This window comes from Hipposideros armiger, unplaced genomic scaffold (assembly GCF_001890085.2).
Source record: "Hipposideros armiger isolate ML-2016 unplaced genomic scaffold, ASM189008v1 scaffold_1316, whole genome shotgun sequence".
NCBI classification, from domain to species: domain Eukaryota; kingdom Metazoa; phylum Chordata; class Mammalia; order Chiroptera; family Hipposideridae; genus Hipposideros; species Hipposideros armiger.
The window spans coordinates 212,394-229,484 of record NW_017732666.1 but is presented as its reverse complement, the minus strand read 5'-3'; the positions used below and the strand labels follow the sequence as shown (position 1 = coordinate 229,484).

General features: G+C 42.0%; 1 protein-coding gene across 2 annotated transcripts in view; it reads left to right on the top strand.

Annotated features, from left to right (window-relative positions):
* The window catches only part of RPN2 (ribophorin II), a 52,479-nt gene that overhangs the window by 10,129 nt on the left and 25,259 nt on the right, over positions 1-17,091 (top strand). For both annotated transcript variants that reach the window (XM_019633458.1, XM_019633457.1), the window contains exons 3-9: positions 3,201-3,296; positions 3,855-4,030; positions 8,161-8,236; positions 9,245-9,379; positions 11,479-11,655; positions 13,159-13,277; positions 14,653-14,758. In XM_019633458.1, coding sequence (XP_019489003.1) covers positions 3,201-3,296; positions 3,855-4,030; positions 8,161-8,236; positions 9,245-9,379; positions 11,479-11,655; positions 13,159-13,277; positions 14,653-14,758 — 885 coding nt within the window. The remainder of the gene's footprint in view (positions 1-3,200; positions 3,297-3,854; positions 4,031-8,160; positions 8,237-9,244; positions 9,380-11,478; positions 11,656-13,158; positions 13,278-14,652; positions 14,759-17,091) is intronic.

Genomic DNA, 17,091 nt, shown 5'->3' with positions numbered 1-17,091 from the left:
GATTGCCCAGGGAGAGAGAGAGGATGGATGACAAGTGGGCCTAAGAATTAAAAAAACACCGGTGTTGAATGTCCGGGCAGAAGAGGATGAAACTGAGGCACTACCAGAGAAGTAGGAAGAGAGCCGGGAGGAGGTGTGGGAATCTCGGAAGTGGAGGGAATGAGGAAGTGATCAGCTCTGTCTGGTGTTGAGGGAAGGAGCATTGGAAAATGTCCTTTGGCTTTTACAGTGTGGAAGTCACTGGTGGCATGATGGGGCAGAAACCATGTTGGAGTGAGTGGATGTGAGGAAATGAAGACAGGCATACGCAGCTCCCTAGAGAAGTTTGGCTGTATGAGGAGAGAGAAGGTAGCAGCTGGAGGGGAGAGAAGGATCAAGGGAAGTTTTATTTTTAAAATAAGTCTTGAGTTTTGTTAGTACATTATAGGAGTTGCCAATTGAGAGGGAGAAGTTGAATTGATTATAGGAATGGGCTTCCGGATGGAGAGAACGACCTGTACTACTAACCCTGGGCCTCAAAAATGCTTGTTGTGTTTTAGGGGCAATGAGTTGAGTGTCCAGAGCAGCTGGAGCAGAGGTGTGTGGTAAGAAGTGCACATGGGACCCTAAACTGTAGTTCTCAATAAAAGTGACTCTGTCTAGGAGCCTCAAAGAAAAATAGTGCACATGGGAAAAGGGAGCCCAGTTATGAAGGACCTGGTGTGGGGGTCCTTCAAAACGTCGCACAGTAACAGGTCTGGCAAGATTACAAAGCAGGGTCTAAGAGGAAACGAGTAGTTGGGAGCTGCTAAATGGAGGAAACGGAGAGAGCAAGGGCGATGAGAGTGCGTTTACTGTCTTCTACAGGACGTGGTTCCCGATTCAGTGTAAGGAGTTGTAGGGAAGGGCGGGTAGAGGAAAGCACCGGTATTTTTTGCTCAGGAGGATGTTTAGATAATGGGAGTATTAACACAGGGCACAGAAAGTTGGAGGGTGCAGATAAGGAGTGGGCATGTAGGGGGTGATTTTCAGCCTGCAGTTGGGACATGAGAGGGCGGCTGGAGTCGGAGTTACAAATCCCCTGAAAGTGGCCGGCTGAAACCTCAGCCCTGGGTGGGCTTACTGAGTCCAGAGTGTTTTTTTGTGAGGTTTTCTCCCACTTCTGCTGCTGTAAAACCATGCCGTCGACGTCGTGAGCTTTGGAGCCACTGACCATTCGTCCTGTTTACCTTGATTTGTCTGTGCACAGAATTAGAGCAGGCATGATGTTGGTTTTACTGCAGATCAGATCAGTTTTAGTGGTCCCTTGAGAGATGGAGTTTGTGTAGCTAAGACTCTGGAGCCAGGCAGCCTGGGTTTAATTTCGGCTCCTCCATGAAGAGCTGAGTGACCTTAGATAAGTTACTTTGCCTCTCTAAGGCCTGTCTTCTTTTCTTTAAACTTAAAATAGTAAGGGGACCCAATAATGCATAGGTCCTCTTATTGAATAAGAAATGCACATAAAGAACTTGGAACAGGGCTTGAAAAGTGGCAGTGACCGACCGTAATCGTTGTTTGGGGCCTTGGGTGCTGTTGTTCCACTGTTAAACACCAGATGGCGACAAAGCATAACTTACTCACATTCTATGGAAAGGACGCCTTGAATAGATTTTCTTCAGATCCCTAATTTGTGCAGTGTAAGTGTTTTGGTTGAAGTAGCACACGCACACAGTAAAATATCAGGTAATACAGAACAGCTGTTAGTGAAAAGCAGCAGTCCATCGCATGGCCCACCTTGCCTTACTCCCTGGCCTACTCCCTGCAAGCACCCACTTTTAACTATTTTTATTACCATTTCATTTTGAATAGCAGAATTTTATGTTACCTCAGCCAAAATTTTTAGCGACATAACTAACTATTAAATAATATTTCTTGGAGTTTGATATAGTAGAAATAGCACAGGTTTTATTATGTGCCTCCGCTGTGCCAGGCAGTGTGATGGGGATTCAAGTTTCTGCTCTCAGGTAACTAGTCACTGTGTGTGTGTGGGGAGGGGGGGGTTAGTACAGTGTGGTAAGTGCTTTGGGGGAGCACTCAGGAGGGAGGGCGACTGGCCTGTCCTGGGATGAATGTCACCGAAGGCTTTCTGGAGTCATTAGAAGTGACGTCCGAGCAGAGATGAAGACGGGGCTGGGTTTGGTAGACAAGAAGCACGAGAGAGAAGTGCTCCTGGCAGAGGGAGTGGCAGAGTCAAAAACCATAAAGGGCGAGAGCATAGTATATCTTGGGAGCTGCAGTGGGCCGGAGGGTAAGATTTTGGAGGTGGAGGTGTGCCGAAGCTGGCACAGAGAATGAGGGTCAGCCGTGAGGGCATGTTATGCTGTGTCAGAAACTTTGGGCCATGTTGAGGATAGTAAGGAACCACCTAAAGGTTTTAAAAGCAAAGGAAGATGGTCACCTTTGTATTTTGTAAAGACCACTCTTGAAGCAGCCTGGCTTGGGACCCGTTAGGAGATCATTGGGACAATCTTGGTGAGAAATGGCAAGGACCTGAAATAAGGCAATGAGAGAACTAGAGGGTGGGGATTGGGTTTGGGAAATGAAAGGGAGGTAGACTCGCTAGGCATGGAGGCTAAAGAAAAAGTCAAGGAGTCCCAGGTTTCTGCCTGAGGTAATTGAGTGCACGGTGATGCCTGCGCATGAGCTGGAAAATCAAGGTGAAGAAGTCAAAGATTTCAAGCTTATTTTAGCTGTGTTCAACCTGGCTTAGCTTTGCAGACATCAAAGCGGAGATCCCAGTACAGTTGGAATCAAAGGAGCCACTCTGCCACTTCATTAGTTTTGTCACTGTCATCGGGTTATTTACCAACTCCAAGCCTCAGTTTCTTATTCTGTTAAATGGGGATGATACTACCTACCACAGGGTCCTTATATTCATTAAATGGAAGAGCATCATAAACACTCAGCACAGGTCATAACTAGAACAGGTGATCGGTGGCAGTGGTTTCTTTCCTTCCTTTCTAGGATTCAGAAGGCCTAGAGTTCCTTCAGGTTTGTCGCTCCTTCTTTGAAATCAGCAATTTTGGGTAATACAGTGTCCTATGGAAAACAACTGCTTGTAAAATGAAATTTTGTGCAGCTCATACTTTAAGCCATCATAGATTGCTTAGAATTTTATTTGTCATCCAAAACACTTGGATACTTTTCCCAATCACTTACCATTGACTTTTCCCCTCATTTAGAAAGCATGCACCTTCATTAAATCAAACCTTGATCCCAGCAACGTGGATTCCCTTTTCTACGCTGCCCAGTCCAGCCAGGCCCTCTCAGGGTGTGAGGTGAGTTCAGCTTCCTGCATATATATTTACCTTAAACTGGATAGTTTTAAAGAGGGAGGGGGTCATGTCAGATTTTTTGTTTTTAACAATAAAAACCCATTAGTGATGGTGGGAATTCAGTTCTTGCAAAAAAAAAATTTTTTTTTTAAAGAAGTATAATTTATTTTCCCTCTGAGTTTTCCCTTTCCGTGGATTTAAGTAACTCTTCTCTATAGTTGCCTCTCTCCTGGGAAGTCTCCATTTTTCCTTCTGTGTCTCTTTAACATTTAAAAATGTTCAAAGTAAAGAAAAAATACCCCATGCGAGATTCCTGGAAATCCATTTTATTGAATATAGGAGAACCATGTAAGTAGACAAGTGACTTGCCAGAATCTTTTCACGTGTTGTGTTAAGGTTTTCAAAACATTTAATTCTGATGTCTGAGAAGTTGAGGGGGAGCGATCAGATGCCAGCCAGGTAGTATGACTTCGGCAGCTGCTTTGCGTGCCATCTTTGGGATGCCTACCACAGATTGCCAGCTCCTGTTCTAAAACGCTGTGTCTGCCAACCCTTTCTTAGATTTCTATTTCAAATGAGACCAAAGATCTGCTTCTGGCCGCTGTCAGTGAAGACTCATCTGTTACCCAGATCTACCACGCTGTGGCAGCCCTGAGCGGCCTTGGCCTTCCCTTGGCTTCCCAAGAAGCACTCAGCGCCCTTACTGCTCGCCTCAGCAAGGAAGAGACGGTGCTAGCGTGAGTCATCATCTCCAGTACTTCTCAGGCGTCATTTGTGTCGGGTACCACCCTGAGAGGGTTCATCCATTGGTTCAGCAAATATTTTCTGGGCACCTCCTATGTGTCAGGTGTTCCTTGAAGTTGTGAGAGACAGAACCTGGTGTGAGAGGAGGATGCTCAGAGGGGAGAGTATTCTTGAACTCAGATTCTGCTACTCTGCAAAAGGCTTCAGCGAAGCAGAGGCACCGTACAGGAAAGGAACGCAGAGCAGCGTCCCTGTTTATTATAAATTTAAATGTTGTAACGGACCTAAGAACATTTACTAAACTTAAAGGCGATAGTATGTGTAGTTTTTTTAAACACCGGAACTCCTTATTTAAAACAGTATATGTACTTTTTGTTTTCTGTGTCCCCCTAATTGCAACCCCTGAAAGAGAGTAGAGCACCTGGACTCCTGTTAACTGTTTAGCAAGCGGTTGATGACACAAATTCCTTATTGCAGAATAGTTCAGTTGTTTCCCAAGGTTTTTGTTGTTGTTGTTTTATGGGGGGTAGGGGGTGTATTTTTTTTTTCTTTTTTGGGGGGGTTGGGTTTTTTTCTTTTTTGTAAGAACCAAAATGTTTCTAAATTTGAAGCTTTGTTAAGGGGTGTATTCATAGTCAGTGGATGTTTTCTCTGTCACTGTCATACCCTACTCATTGACAAGGCCAGTAATCAGTGACTTGGAGGCTGATACTTTTCCCAGGGCTGATGTTTTATACACACTTTCCCCAGTGCTTGGCCCTTGTGGTCCTTTGGTTTCAGATTACGTTATTTTGATCTCTTCTCGTAATCCCTTGTGGAATGCCGCCTCCATCACCACCATCTCATGTCGTGATATCACTGTCAGTGCCTCACTCTGATGCTGCCTTCCATAGAAAAATGTTTCCATTTCCCTCCGAGCAAAAAGGAAAATCTCCCTCGACAAAACCCCAGAACAGGAAAAAGTACAAAGAAAGTCCATCCATTTTGGAATCAGTTAGGCTTGGGTTTGAGCACCAGTTCAGTTCCCTCCTTGCTTTGTGACTTGGGCAAGTTACTGACCTCTCTGAGCCTCATATTTAAAATGAGACCAATAATCCTTGCATCATAGGACAGATGTCAGGATTAGGTGAAATAATACATGTGAAGAGCCCACTGCAGTGCCTGGCTTCTTAGGGGGCATGCCACAAAGGGAGTTCCTTCTCTTCTAGAGCACTTCCTTCTTCGGTCCATTTCTTAGAGAGCTGGTTGCCTCCTTGGTTGTATTGTAGTTATTTCTATGTTAGATTGTAAACTTCTTTATTTGCAGTACTCATAGAGTCTCACACGTGGTAGGTGTCCAACAAAGAGTTAATAAAGGCTGAAACTATACTTTTGTGTTTCTGCTCTCTTGTAGAAAGCGTACAGGTAGAAAGAGATTAGATAGAACTGTGTTCAAATTCAGACCCTTGCACTTAATACCCCTGACCATGAGCAGGCTGTTGAAATCCCTAAACTTCAGTGTTTTCATATGTAAAACAGAGAGAGTGATCTCTGTCTCACAGGATTATTGTGAAGATCAGACTTGCAGGATGCCTTATATAATGTTATTACTAATTTGCCCTATTTAAGGAAATGTGATAGAAATTAGGACTCTTCAAAATGGACCTTCTGCATTTAAGTGGGCCGATTCTAGGAAATGAATGTTCATAAACTTGTCTAGAATGGGAAAAAATTATTTGTAGGGTTGAATGAACCATCTGAAAAAGTGCCATTGTGGTCTCTTCATAACCGAATTTCTTTGAGTCATTTGCTGTATTTTAGCAAGAAAGAATCTGCTTTCTTAGTGTTTGAATACAGTACTCCAGAGGGAAAGAAATTGCTGGCTGGGGAATAAGGAATTAAAGCCGTTGGCAAAACTTTTCAAATGCTAAGTGGATTAATTTCATTCTAGAAACTTCTGAGGTTGTTACCAACATGACATACACTTGTTCCAAAGAAGAGAAAAACGATATCTTAATTGAAAAGTTCTTTCTAGGGTATCCTAGCAGCCTTATCTGGGCTCAGCATTTATCATGGGCAGATGTGGGGTTTTTATTTTGTTTGGAAATTCAGGCTTCATTTTCTCAAGTGCATTATACCAACAAGCATCCCACAGGAGTCGTTGAATACTCTGGGGCTTCTCTGTCCGTGAATTGTGACTCCTCTGTTTTCCCAACTTGTCATCTTAATGGAATTAGTTTTCCATGGAGGGAATCCAAATTGTTATGATCTCGATAAAGGCAGACAAATTCTCACTCTACATTCCCCAATACAGTGACTTACTAAATGGTGGTTTGACACAAAAGCCCAGCCCTCTCTTGGGAATTAGGGAACCTTTCTAAGGTTGAGCAGCAGCTGGCTCTACCACCAGGGGTCCTCAGCTTTCTCCATTCCACCTAGAAAAGCACCGTTTACATTTTCCAACTTACTTCCATTAATAGAAGAGAATCTAATAAAAAAATCTTATGTGCATATACCTACCACATTCTACCTTAAAAAGTTTATCTTACAGAAATACACTCATAAGTGGGTAAAAATATATGAATGAGGCATAAAAAATAATGACGTACTGATACTTGGTATAACCTGGATGAACCTTGAAAACATGCTAAGTGAAAGCAGCTAGACACAAAAGGTCACATATTGCATGAGTGCACTTATATGGAATACCCAGAATAGGGAAATCCATAGACACAGAATGTAGATCGGTGGTTGCCAGGGGCTGGGGGAAGGAAGAAATGGGAAGAAACTGCTTAACGGGTATAGGGTTCTATTTTGGACTGATGGGAATATTTTGGAACTAGATGGAAGTGGTAATTGCACATTGTGAAATATACTAAATACCACTGAATGGTTCACTTTCAAATGGCTGGTTTTGTTCTGGGGATATCATTTCAATAAATTAAAAACATGTAAAAAGTATATATATAAAATGAATTATAATATATATATATATAAAATCAGTTACAGTATTGTATGACCTAGTAAACATTTAATGTTTATAAATTGGAGATTGAGTAAATTATGGTACATCTAAGCAGTGCAGTGCTATGTCATTGTTAATAAGAATGGAAAGATGTATACAATATATGATTAAGTTAAAAATAAATTTGAGGAATGACCGGTTAGCTCAGGTGGTTAGAGCGCAGTGCTCACCACACCAAGGTTGCCGGTTCAATTCCCACATGGGCCAGTGAGCTGCGCCCTTCACAACTATTGTAGATTGAAACAACTACTTCACTTGGAGCTGATGGGTCCTGGAAAAAAAACAGTTCTCCAATAAACATACATACGTACATACATAAATAAAATTGGAGAGTAGTTATCCTTTAGGGGTAGGTGTTACAGGAATTTTAATTTTCTTCTTTAGAATGTGTTGTTTGAATTTTTGACAAATAAGCTACTTTTATAATCAGAAATAAATGGTAGGAAAAGAAAAAGAGAGAATAGGCCCTGGTTTGGGAACCAGATCTTCTGTTCCTTTCATCTTATTTAATGCCTGAAGGAGGAGTGACTTTCATGTCTCCCAGCAGGATGATGGTAGCACAAGCCTTAGCCATTTAACTCATGATTACTGAACGCTTCCTTGTATTGCATTAATCTGGTTTCGGAAAGTTGTTCCAAATTCTACCCAGCAATCTACATATGTAGATTCTACCATATTTCTTGGGTCTTGGAGTAAGAAAAGTAGAAAATTAAAAGGCAGTCAACGTCTGTCAGATAGATCTTAGTCAAAATGAATCCTGTTCTCCCTAAGTTTCTCTCTTTGAAACCTAGTGTCAGTATGCTATATGTGATGCCATTAGGAATAAAACCGATTTTCAGAGGGGGGTGAACCTGTGCTCCCTCCCTTCTCTGTGCCCACAGTACTTCTTAAGGGTCCTGTTGTCCAGATTGCCCTCTCTCACTGTAATGATCTTTGTAATGTAATGGTCTTTGTCACATCTTTCCCAATGAGACTGTAAATAAGTTCCTTAAAGGTTGAGACTATTTCAGACTTGGGAAAAATAAGAGTGGGACATTTGTAAAGGTGCCCCAATACAGGGAGGGACAAGTGGACAAAGGAGGCTTGTCATTCATTAGGGTTCTACTCTTTACCTTCCAGCACGGTCCAGGCTCTGCAGACGGCATCCCACCTGTCCCAGCAGGCTGACCTGAGAAGCATCGTGGAGGAGATTGAGGTGTGAATTTATTTTGCCAAAGAACTTTCCCAGCTTCTGTCTTTGAAACCCTTTAGAAGAGCCTTGCCCACAGACATGCATGATTTGTTACAGCAAGTTACATTTCTTTTCATATCCGTGGCACACTTATGTTGTTTGTATCACAGCAGTATGTCCTGGGCAGTACTCCTTAGGGTAGTATAGTTATACCATCAGTTAGGCAACGAACTACTTTTCCAGCCTTCTGTAGGTATTGTCTCATAGTCTACAGATTTCAGAGCCCAGAAAATCTGATATTCAAATATTTTTTTCTGCCACTTACTACTTAATCTCAGGCAAATGACTTAATGTCTGATCCTCAATTTCCTTTTATGGGGGTTGTAGGAACAAGTGAGGTTCTAAAGTGCCTAGTATATAAGAGGTGCTCAGCAGGTGGTCACTGGGGTTTTATTTTTTTCATCCTTTCCATTGCACAGGACCTTCTGCTACTCAGAGCCTACTCAGGATGGCATTGCCAGTGATGACAGGCAGTCCTGACAGTGCCATCACTGGATGCCCCACAGGCACATTAGCTGCCTCATCCTGTTGCCCAGGAGAGCAGTCTGACTCTCTTCATCCTTAGAGCATTGAGTAAGAAAGAGAAACACTCTGCTCTGTAGATTGTATCCAAATGGATGGCTGTGGAATCCGTCTGTGCCACGATGCTTCCTGGGCGCACTGCGGCCTGGCCCACTGGCCTCCTGCCCAGAGCAGCCTCAGTGCCATGACTCCTGGGCTTGGGTCTGAGTACAAAGGGTCAGGGAAGGAGCACTGGAAGAGCTGCAGCAGATACTGTTCTCGTCAAATGCCTGTACTATATACTCTGCTCTCTGTCTAAGCACCTTTTTGGGGGAAATGCTAAGTGACTGAGATGGTCTCCAGATTGAGAGTGAGGTTTCTCGAAACAGTCTGCACTTGGGTGGCAGTGGTTTGTGCATCTCATTTCTGTTCTCACCTGACTTCCCAAATGCTTCCGTTTTGTTATGCCAGGACCTTGTTGCCCGCCTGGACGAACTGGGAGGTGTGTACCTCCAGTTTGAAGAAGGATTGGAAACGACGGCGTTATTTGTGGCTGCCACCTACAAGCTCATGGACCATGTGGGGACTGAGCCATCCATTAAGGAGGTGCCTGTCTAATAATTCTCAGGCGTGCATCCCAAAGGGGTTGTTGGCTTTATCTGCTAAGGACAGCTTTTATCAGAGAAGGCTGTTCAGTTAGCCTTGGATGTAGTCCCCCAATGCCTTGGGTTAGGCGTTGAGAATGAGAGATTGAAAGATGGAATCCCTGTCCTCAAGAAACTGGTTGCCAGTGGGGTAGACACGTAAATAAATTGTTACGCTTGCTTTTTAAATGGGATACGAACATGTTGCGAGGTAGTGACAAGAAGGCCAAGTGTATTACCCTTGTTTCTCCTCCCTTTTCTGATAACCCCTTACTGCTTGTCTCATGAATGTTTCCCACATTGGTAGCCCATGCAAATCCTCTTTCTCTTGAGAAGTGCCCTATACTTCAAAATTCCTGTTCTCCCTCCCGCCTCAAACTCAGCAGTAGCCAAATCTTCGCTAATCTTTACTGATTGACATAGTTCACTGAGAGGCATGTGTGTCTACCGGACATCCACCAAGAGTTAATTTTTTTTTTTGCTTTTTCTTTTTCAAGAGGAGCTTGTTAACCTGAAAAAACCTTTAGTTGGAATGTGTGTGGGAAGCCTCTTGAGTAGGACCCTCTTTGTACCTCTTGTTTGTGAGATGGCTACCAGCCCTTAATCTAAAGGACTTAACATACAAGCTGCTGTTGTCTTGATTTTAAGAGGCGAGCCTTGGATTCTAATTAGAACTTTCATTTCTTTTCTGCATTACGAATTCTGTGCTGAGTTTCTTCAATAAGCAGTAAATAATTATCTGTCTTGGATAATTTGAATTAATTTCATATTTTCTACGGAGGATATGATCTAATAATTTTTTCATGTATTTGCATTCCTATTTTGTCTTTTCCTTCATCCTAAGTGTAGGAGGTCTAGAGATACACTCTTTTGATTTCTGTTTCGGGTTAAACTGCGGGAATGTGGGTCTCTGGATACAAATCATTTAGGGACTCTTTTATACACAATACAGTGGATAAATTGGCCATATTCTTCATATACAACTTAAACTTTTTCTTACTTTATTCCCAAGCTTCTACTAAACAGGTATTTGGCTGGAGTAATTTGGATGTCACTGTTTTTGACATAACCATTCTGATGTCAACAGCCTAGTGATGGAAAAATGTAATTGGTACAATTAAAGAAAATTATTTCATGTCGACTGTGAATAACACTGTCAGGAACAAGGGAGCTTTTTTGTTAGATGGTAGATTTTCAAAAACAAAACTGATTGAAGTGGAAAATGTTTCCTCCTAAGCGAACAACCTCCAGAATTTTAATAGTGCCTTTTAGGTTCTACTTTTTAAAAAAAATTGCTTTCAGTGTTCTCCTTTAAGCAGCCCATTAGTTCTTAATGGAGAGTTATTTTAGTTTCTTTGTAATGTACATTTTGGCTGTAAGGTTTTGTCTTGTAAATACAGACTTAGCCCCAATGTACTGCTTAGAGGTGGGCTGGGAGGGTAGGTAGTTTAACTGGGAGGGTGAAGGGAACCTGGAAAGAATGCATTTTATTGTGGAAGGGCTTTGGAGACAAACAGACCTACATGTGAAATTTGAACTTGCTTTTTTTGGTTGTTTTTTTCTTTCTGTCATAACTAGTTGAAGTTACTTAGCGTTCTTAAGCCTCAGTTTCCTCATTTGAAAAACGTTGATAATATCCGTCTTTTCAGGGTTTGTATCAAGATTTGTGTTAATACATGTAAAGCACCTATCAGTGCCTGGCATGTGTATTGAACAAATGGTTCCTGGTCTATGTATTTTATAAAATACTTTCATATCTCAGTAGTGACCTAGAAGTACCTTGCATTTGCATAGTAAGCGTTCAATAAATGATTGACAAATAAATGCATGAATTTCAATGTGTATTGGAAGATGGGAGGAAAAAAACAACCAAATCCAAGTTTTAAGCTTAAATGCAGAATATTTGCTTTTTTCCTCCTCTACCAACTTGGATTAATGGCTAACAGAGCTCCCATGTGAACACTTAGACACAGATAAGGAATGACTTGAGCCAGGCCTTAGGGAGGCTCTCCCACCTTCTCGATGGAGGAAGGTCTCCAGCTGTGTTTCCTTGTCTTTCAGGATCAGGTCATCCAGCTCATGAATGCCATCTTCAGCAAGAAGAACTTTGACTCGCTCTCAGAAGCCTTCAGTGTGGCCTCTGCTGCCACGGCACTCTCCCAGAATCGCTACCATGTGCCAGTTGTGGTTGTGTCTGAGGGCTCTCCTTCCGACACTCATGAACAGGCCATCCTGCGGGTATGACCTCTGTGCCCCAGTGTGTCACCCTGACGGTCGTTTCCAGTGTAGGGCTTTCAGAAGTCACAGACTGCTTTACATCCCATTGTCACCCCATGAGGACATACCCATTAATATAGAGCAAGGCTCATTTCCCATAGCCTAGAAATGGGGACACAACCACCAGGTGAACTAGTCACAGAACCCTTCACAACCTATCAAAAAAAGCGTGTGTTTGGTTTTTTTTTTTTGCTTCCCTCGAGAATTTTAAATAGGAAGGCTTTCAGTAAATTCAGTGCAAGAAAATTGCATTTCTGGGTTCATAACTCCAGTTGGATAGAGAGATCTTGCTTCTAAAATGCATTTTTCAGTACCAAAACTTTCTAAATACATTAAGTCAGCTTTTTAAATTCCCAAGTAATTTTGGTGCTTATAGTTATCAAAATAAATACCAGGCCTCGTCCTCCCTGGTTAGCAGTGTATCCTTCTGCCTCTTCATAGCATAGATGGCTCTCCTCCTCATCCAGCAGTAAGCATAGACTTGTCTTTTGTGTTAATTCTTTGAATAGAGCAAAAGCACAATTGGAGAGATTTCATCTCAAATGAGGCTTTTGTTGCTGTTTTTTGGAAACCACTGATAAACTAAGATCTTCATAAGAAATTAAACATTTTATGAAACACTGGGTTCCACATAGGACAGTTCCATCTGTCCCATTACTTTGGTGGCCCCTGCAGATATTCTCCTGAGGAGCTGCCCTGTACTTCAGAATTGCCTCTCTTCCCCCTGCCTACAACCTACATCCCCTCAGCAAAGACTGGGGTGAGCAAAAACCTAATTAACATAATTCACCATGAATCAGGGTGCTGAGAGAGCAGAGTAGAAAAAATGTTGGCTTAGAAGCTAGCAGGCTGGGGTATCTCTCTCATACGATTGATGGGAGGATATATTGGGTTGTTGGAAAAGTCATGACGTATTTTTTCTGTTTTTCGTTGCAAAAATGCGTCATGAGTTTTCCGACGACCCAATGTATAAAGGGCCTAGCCTGGTATCTGGTAAATAGTTGATATTCAACAAATGACAGTTATTAATGTTATCCACATTTCTTCAGTTTCCCCATTGTCCATATCTTCCTGAAGTATTTCTCTTGCTAATATATATATATTTTTTTGAGATACTTGAGTAGAGTGGATAGCACAGGGATTAGAGAGAAGGGAACTTAACTGTGTGATCTGGGGCCATTCTTTCCCTGGACTCTAGTTTCTTTGTCTGAAAAATGAGATCAGTGGACAAGATCATCTTGAAGATCCTCTCCACTTTAGCACTCTATCATCTATCTCATTCCCAATTCGTTTTCCTGTATTTGATCTCTGATTGACAGTAGGCCACCTAGTCAGTGAAGATTTCCTAAAATGAGGTGCTGTTTCTCCAGCAGAGTTCACCTCCCTATGGATAAAGCACCCAGAACAAAATCCTGTACTCCCTCAGTCTTTGTGGCTACAGATAATTTTTAAATCTATTTCCAGCTGCAGGTCACCAATGTTCTGTCCCAGCCTCTGACTCAGGCCTCTGTCAAACTAGAACATGCTAAGTCTGTTGCTTCCAGAGCCACGGTCCTCCAGAAGACCTCTTTCACTCTCGTAGGGTAAGTCCTGATAATATTTTTGATCAGGCGCCAATATATTTGTTTTGGAAAGTTAGCTTGCAGCCAATATATAACCCTGATTAGTGTGGATACTACCAAGATCACAAAACCAAATTTACCTGAACTGTGGTTAGGTAAATTTGACTTACTGGCATTGAAATCCTGTAGTTGTCTCTGTCTTGTCATTGTTATAGAAGTAGCCGGTTTAAAAAAATTTTTTTTTTTAAACATGACTTTTTTTAAAGATTTTATTGGGGAATTGGGGAAGGAGAACAGCCACGTTGTTGTCCTTCAGTCTTAGTGTGGAGGGCACAGCTAGCTCAGCTTCAAGTCTAGTCGCCATCCAGCCGCCCGTTGGTAGCTCAGGGCAGCTCAGCTCAAATTGTCGTATTCAATCTTAGTTGCAGGTGGGCATAGCCCACCATCCCGTACGGGAGTTCAACTGGAAACCTTGTTGTTAGGAGCACCTGCTCTCACCAGCTGAGCCATCCTGCCACCTGTTGGCAGCTCAGCTCGGGCGTAGCTCACTGGCCCATGTGGGAACCGAACTGGTGACCCTGTTGCTCAGAGCTCGTGCTCTTAACCAACTGAGCCACTCAGCCAGCCCCTCCTGTTTTAAATTTAATATTTATTGTTTTTTTTCTGATGTATGAGTAATACGTATTTATTGTAGGAAAAATACAGAAAAACACAAAGAAGAAAATATAAAACACCTGTAATTCCACCACTTAGAGATAACTGCTGTTAACATTTTGCTGTATTTTTTAAGTTGAATTAAGATTATGTTTAGCTATAACAATGTGTCATGAACGTTTTTGCCATAGGATTAAGTATGCTTCTACAGTCTTATTTTTAATGGCTGCATATTATTGTTTTGTCAAGTCTTTAAAAATTGAAGGTCAATTTTATGTGAAATTTTGTTCAATGTTAAATTAGTAAGTTAACGGGATCAGGAACTTTGAGTTTTAGAAAATGTATTTCTTAGACAGTCAAAGATATATAGGCTGATATGTGAAATTAAAAAGCGAAATCATGTTTAGGAATGATCAGTGGAATGGGAAAAGAATTCACTCTTTTTTCTTGTACGTAATTGAGATCATACTATAGACTCACCTGATTCACATATAATTGTGGAAGGCTACCCCAGGAAGGTGGGATTTTAGGAGCTGAGAGGGGAAACAAAGGGGAAAAAAAAGACTGTAGAGTTGAAAGAGGTCATTTTGGATCATTTTGAAGTTTTTCCCACATTATAATCCAAAGTGAAGAAGTGACGCAGGCCTGAACCATCTCAAGGAGTTGCCTCCCTTTGCAGCCCATTTGTTGTATTCATGACTTCCCCATGTGAGTGCTTGCTAACCCTGCTCATTCTTAACAGGGATGTTTTTGAACTAAACTTCATGAATGTCAAGTTTTCCAGTGGTTATTATGACTTCTCTGTCAAAGTCGAGGGTGACAACCGTTACATTGCAAATAATGTAGAGGTAAGTGCTTTTCTTGTCATCCCTGTTGCCATGTTACTATATCCCAGGAAATGACCAAATAGGCATATGGCATTAATTGTCTGTTATATTGACTTCACTTTATAATCAAGTTAATGTGAATATTGTTAAAAGAGGGATAGGTTCGAAAAACGCTGTTTGACAGACTTAGCCAAGAACTTGACCATAGCAAGTTTTTTTTTAATTTATAAATTATTCATTTTCCATTATAATTTAGCATGACTATTTTACATAAAATTTAGGAAGTCGGAAAGAAAAAAATCACCCACAATTCCACTGAGGCATAAATATTCTTAAAATGTTTTGTGTGGTGGGCCTTGATAGGTTTAGAAAGGTGCTTGATGCTAATTAGGCACTGAAAAGCATCAAGTGACAGCACTGTAGTGAGGCTCTCTGGGTAAAGTACAAAAGAAAATTGGTAATCTTTCATCATGAACTGTGTTTCAGATGTTTAGCTGATTCTACTGGTTTTAAGCATGGAAAGCTATGCCTGCCTTATCTGTTGCTTTGTGGGAATGAGGTATTTCACATGAGTGGTTTTCTCAGCTAATTGAAATTTACCCCTCCAGGCACTGTGGCTTTCATTTGAACCTTTTTGGATAGATGTTTAAGGTGAATTACACCTTTTCCTACTTTCTTTTTTTTTTTCTCTCTCTGTTTTATTATTATTTTATGTTAATTTCAGGTGTACAGCATAGCAGTCAGACATTTATATAATTTAAGAAGTGATCCCCCTGACTAGTCTAGTACCCACCTAGCACTATACATAGTTATTACTATATTATTGACTATATTCCCTGTGCTTTACTTTACATCCCCATGACTATTTTGTAACCACTAATTTGTACTTCTTAATTCTTTCACCTTTTTCACCCTGCCTTTTAAGCATCCTCCAGTTAATTGATTGCACATAGTCCTTATCTCAAATAAATTTCCTCAGAGCTGCTCAGCAGAGTGAAGGGCCCGATCCTTTCATTCATTCACTCATTCACTCATCAGCTGTAGCATTTATTCATTCAGTGCCAATTCCACGAGCATCTATTCTGTTCTCTTCCGCAAATATTTAGTTCAGGCTCTTTGTCCCAGAATTTCCGCTGAGTCACACCTGTGAGCTGGCAGTGAGAGTGTCCATTCAGTTCTCTAAATCTGCTTCCCTGAGTTTGGCTTTCCACTTTGACCATTTGACCTTGACTGGGTTGATATTAGAAAACCAACTGGAATTCAGCAGGAAGCAAAAGGCTTCAATTGGAAGATGTCTTAGCTTCAGAAGAGCCACTCAGGGCCTGCGACCTGGGCAGGTTTGCTTCTGAATGCGAGACTTTGTCTTCTCCTGGTACTACCCATGGTGGGGCTGAGAGTGCGTGCCTGGCCCCACGAATGTGGGAGGCATGACAGGTTACCATGACTTTTGGCTGGAAGCAGGAGTCGCTGGTGTGTGGTCCATGAGCTTGGCTCCCACCCCTGCTACTCACCCACTCAGACTTCTCTTCTGGATGTGGAAATACAGCAGTGGAGGCTGGCAAATCCAAAGTTAATAGGGCAGGCTGTCAGGCTGGAGGCCCAGGGAGAGTTGATGTTGTAGCTGGATCCTGAAGGCATCTGGATGGAGGCAGAATTCCTTCTTCCTGGGGCCACCTCTGTCTTTTTCTCTTTCAACTTTCATTTGATTGGATGAGGCCCACAGTTCTGGAGGCTGGAAGTCCAAGATCAAGTTGCCGGCAGGGTTGATTTCTTTTGTGACCTCTCTCTTGGCTTGTCCTCCTTCTTCCTGTGTCTTCACCTGGTCTTTTCTCTGTCTTTCCCTACTTTCTTAAACTGTGGAATATAGGTTAGCCTTTTCTTATTCTGAATTAGGATCATGAGTACGAACCTTTTATTGAATGCCTACGACATGAGAAGCACAGCTCTGTGTGCTTCTGTGTACATTATTTTGTTCTTACAACAACCCCCAAGAGATGGGTGGAGTCATCTTCATTTCATAGATGAGGCTCAGAGGGGTAGAGTAACTTGTCCAAGGTCATCCAACCTGTGCTTGGGTGGACCCCTGCACAATACATTTAGTTCATGTACCGCAGTGAATAGAGAGCTCGTAGTCCAAAGGCTGCAGAGCCATGTGCAGCTCCAGCAGCTGGCCTTTTTATAATATTACTTTCTCCTTTCAGCTGTCATTTCTCAGTGTTTCTGCCCTATGTCTTTGCTCCGTCTGTCTACTTGACTACATTGTCACGCACTCTGTTGGATCAGGAGAACTTGGAGTAGTACTATGCCTTTCCTGAATAATTAGATACATACTGTTTTTGAGAACTCTTTTCTTC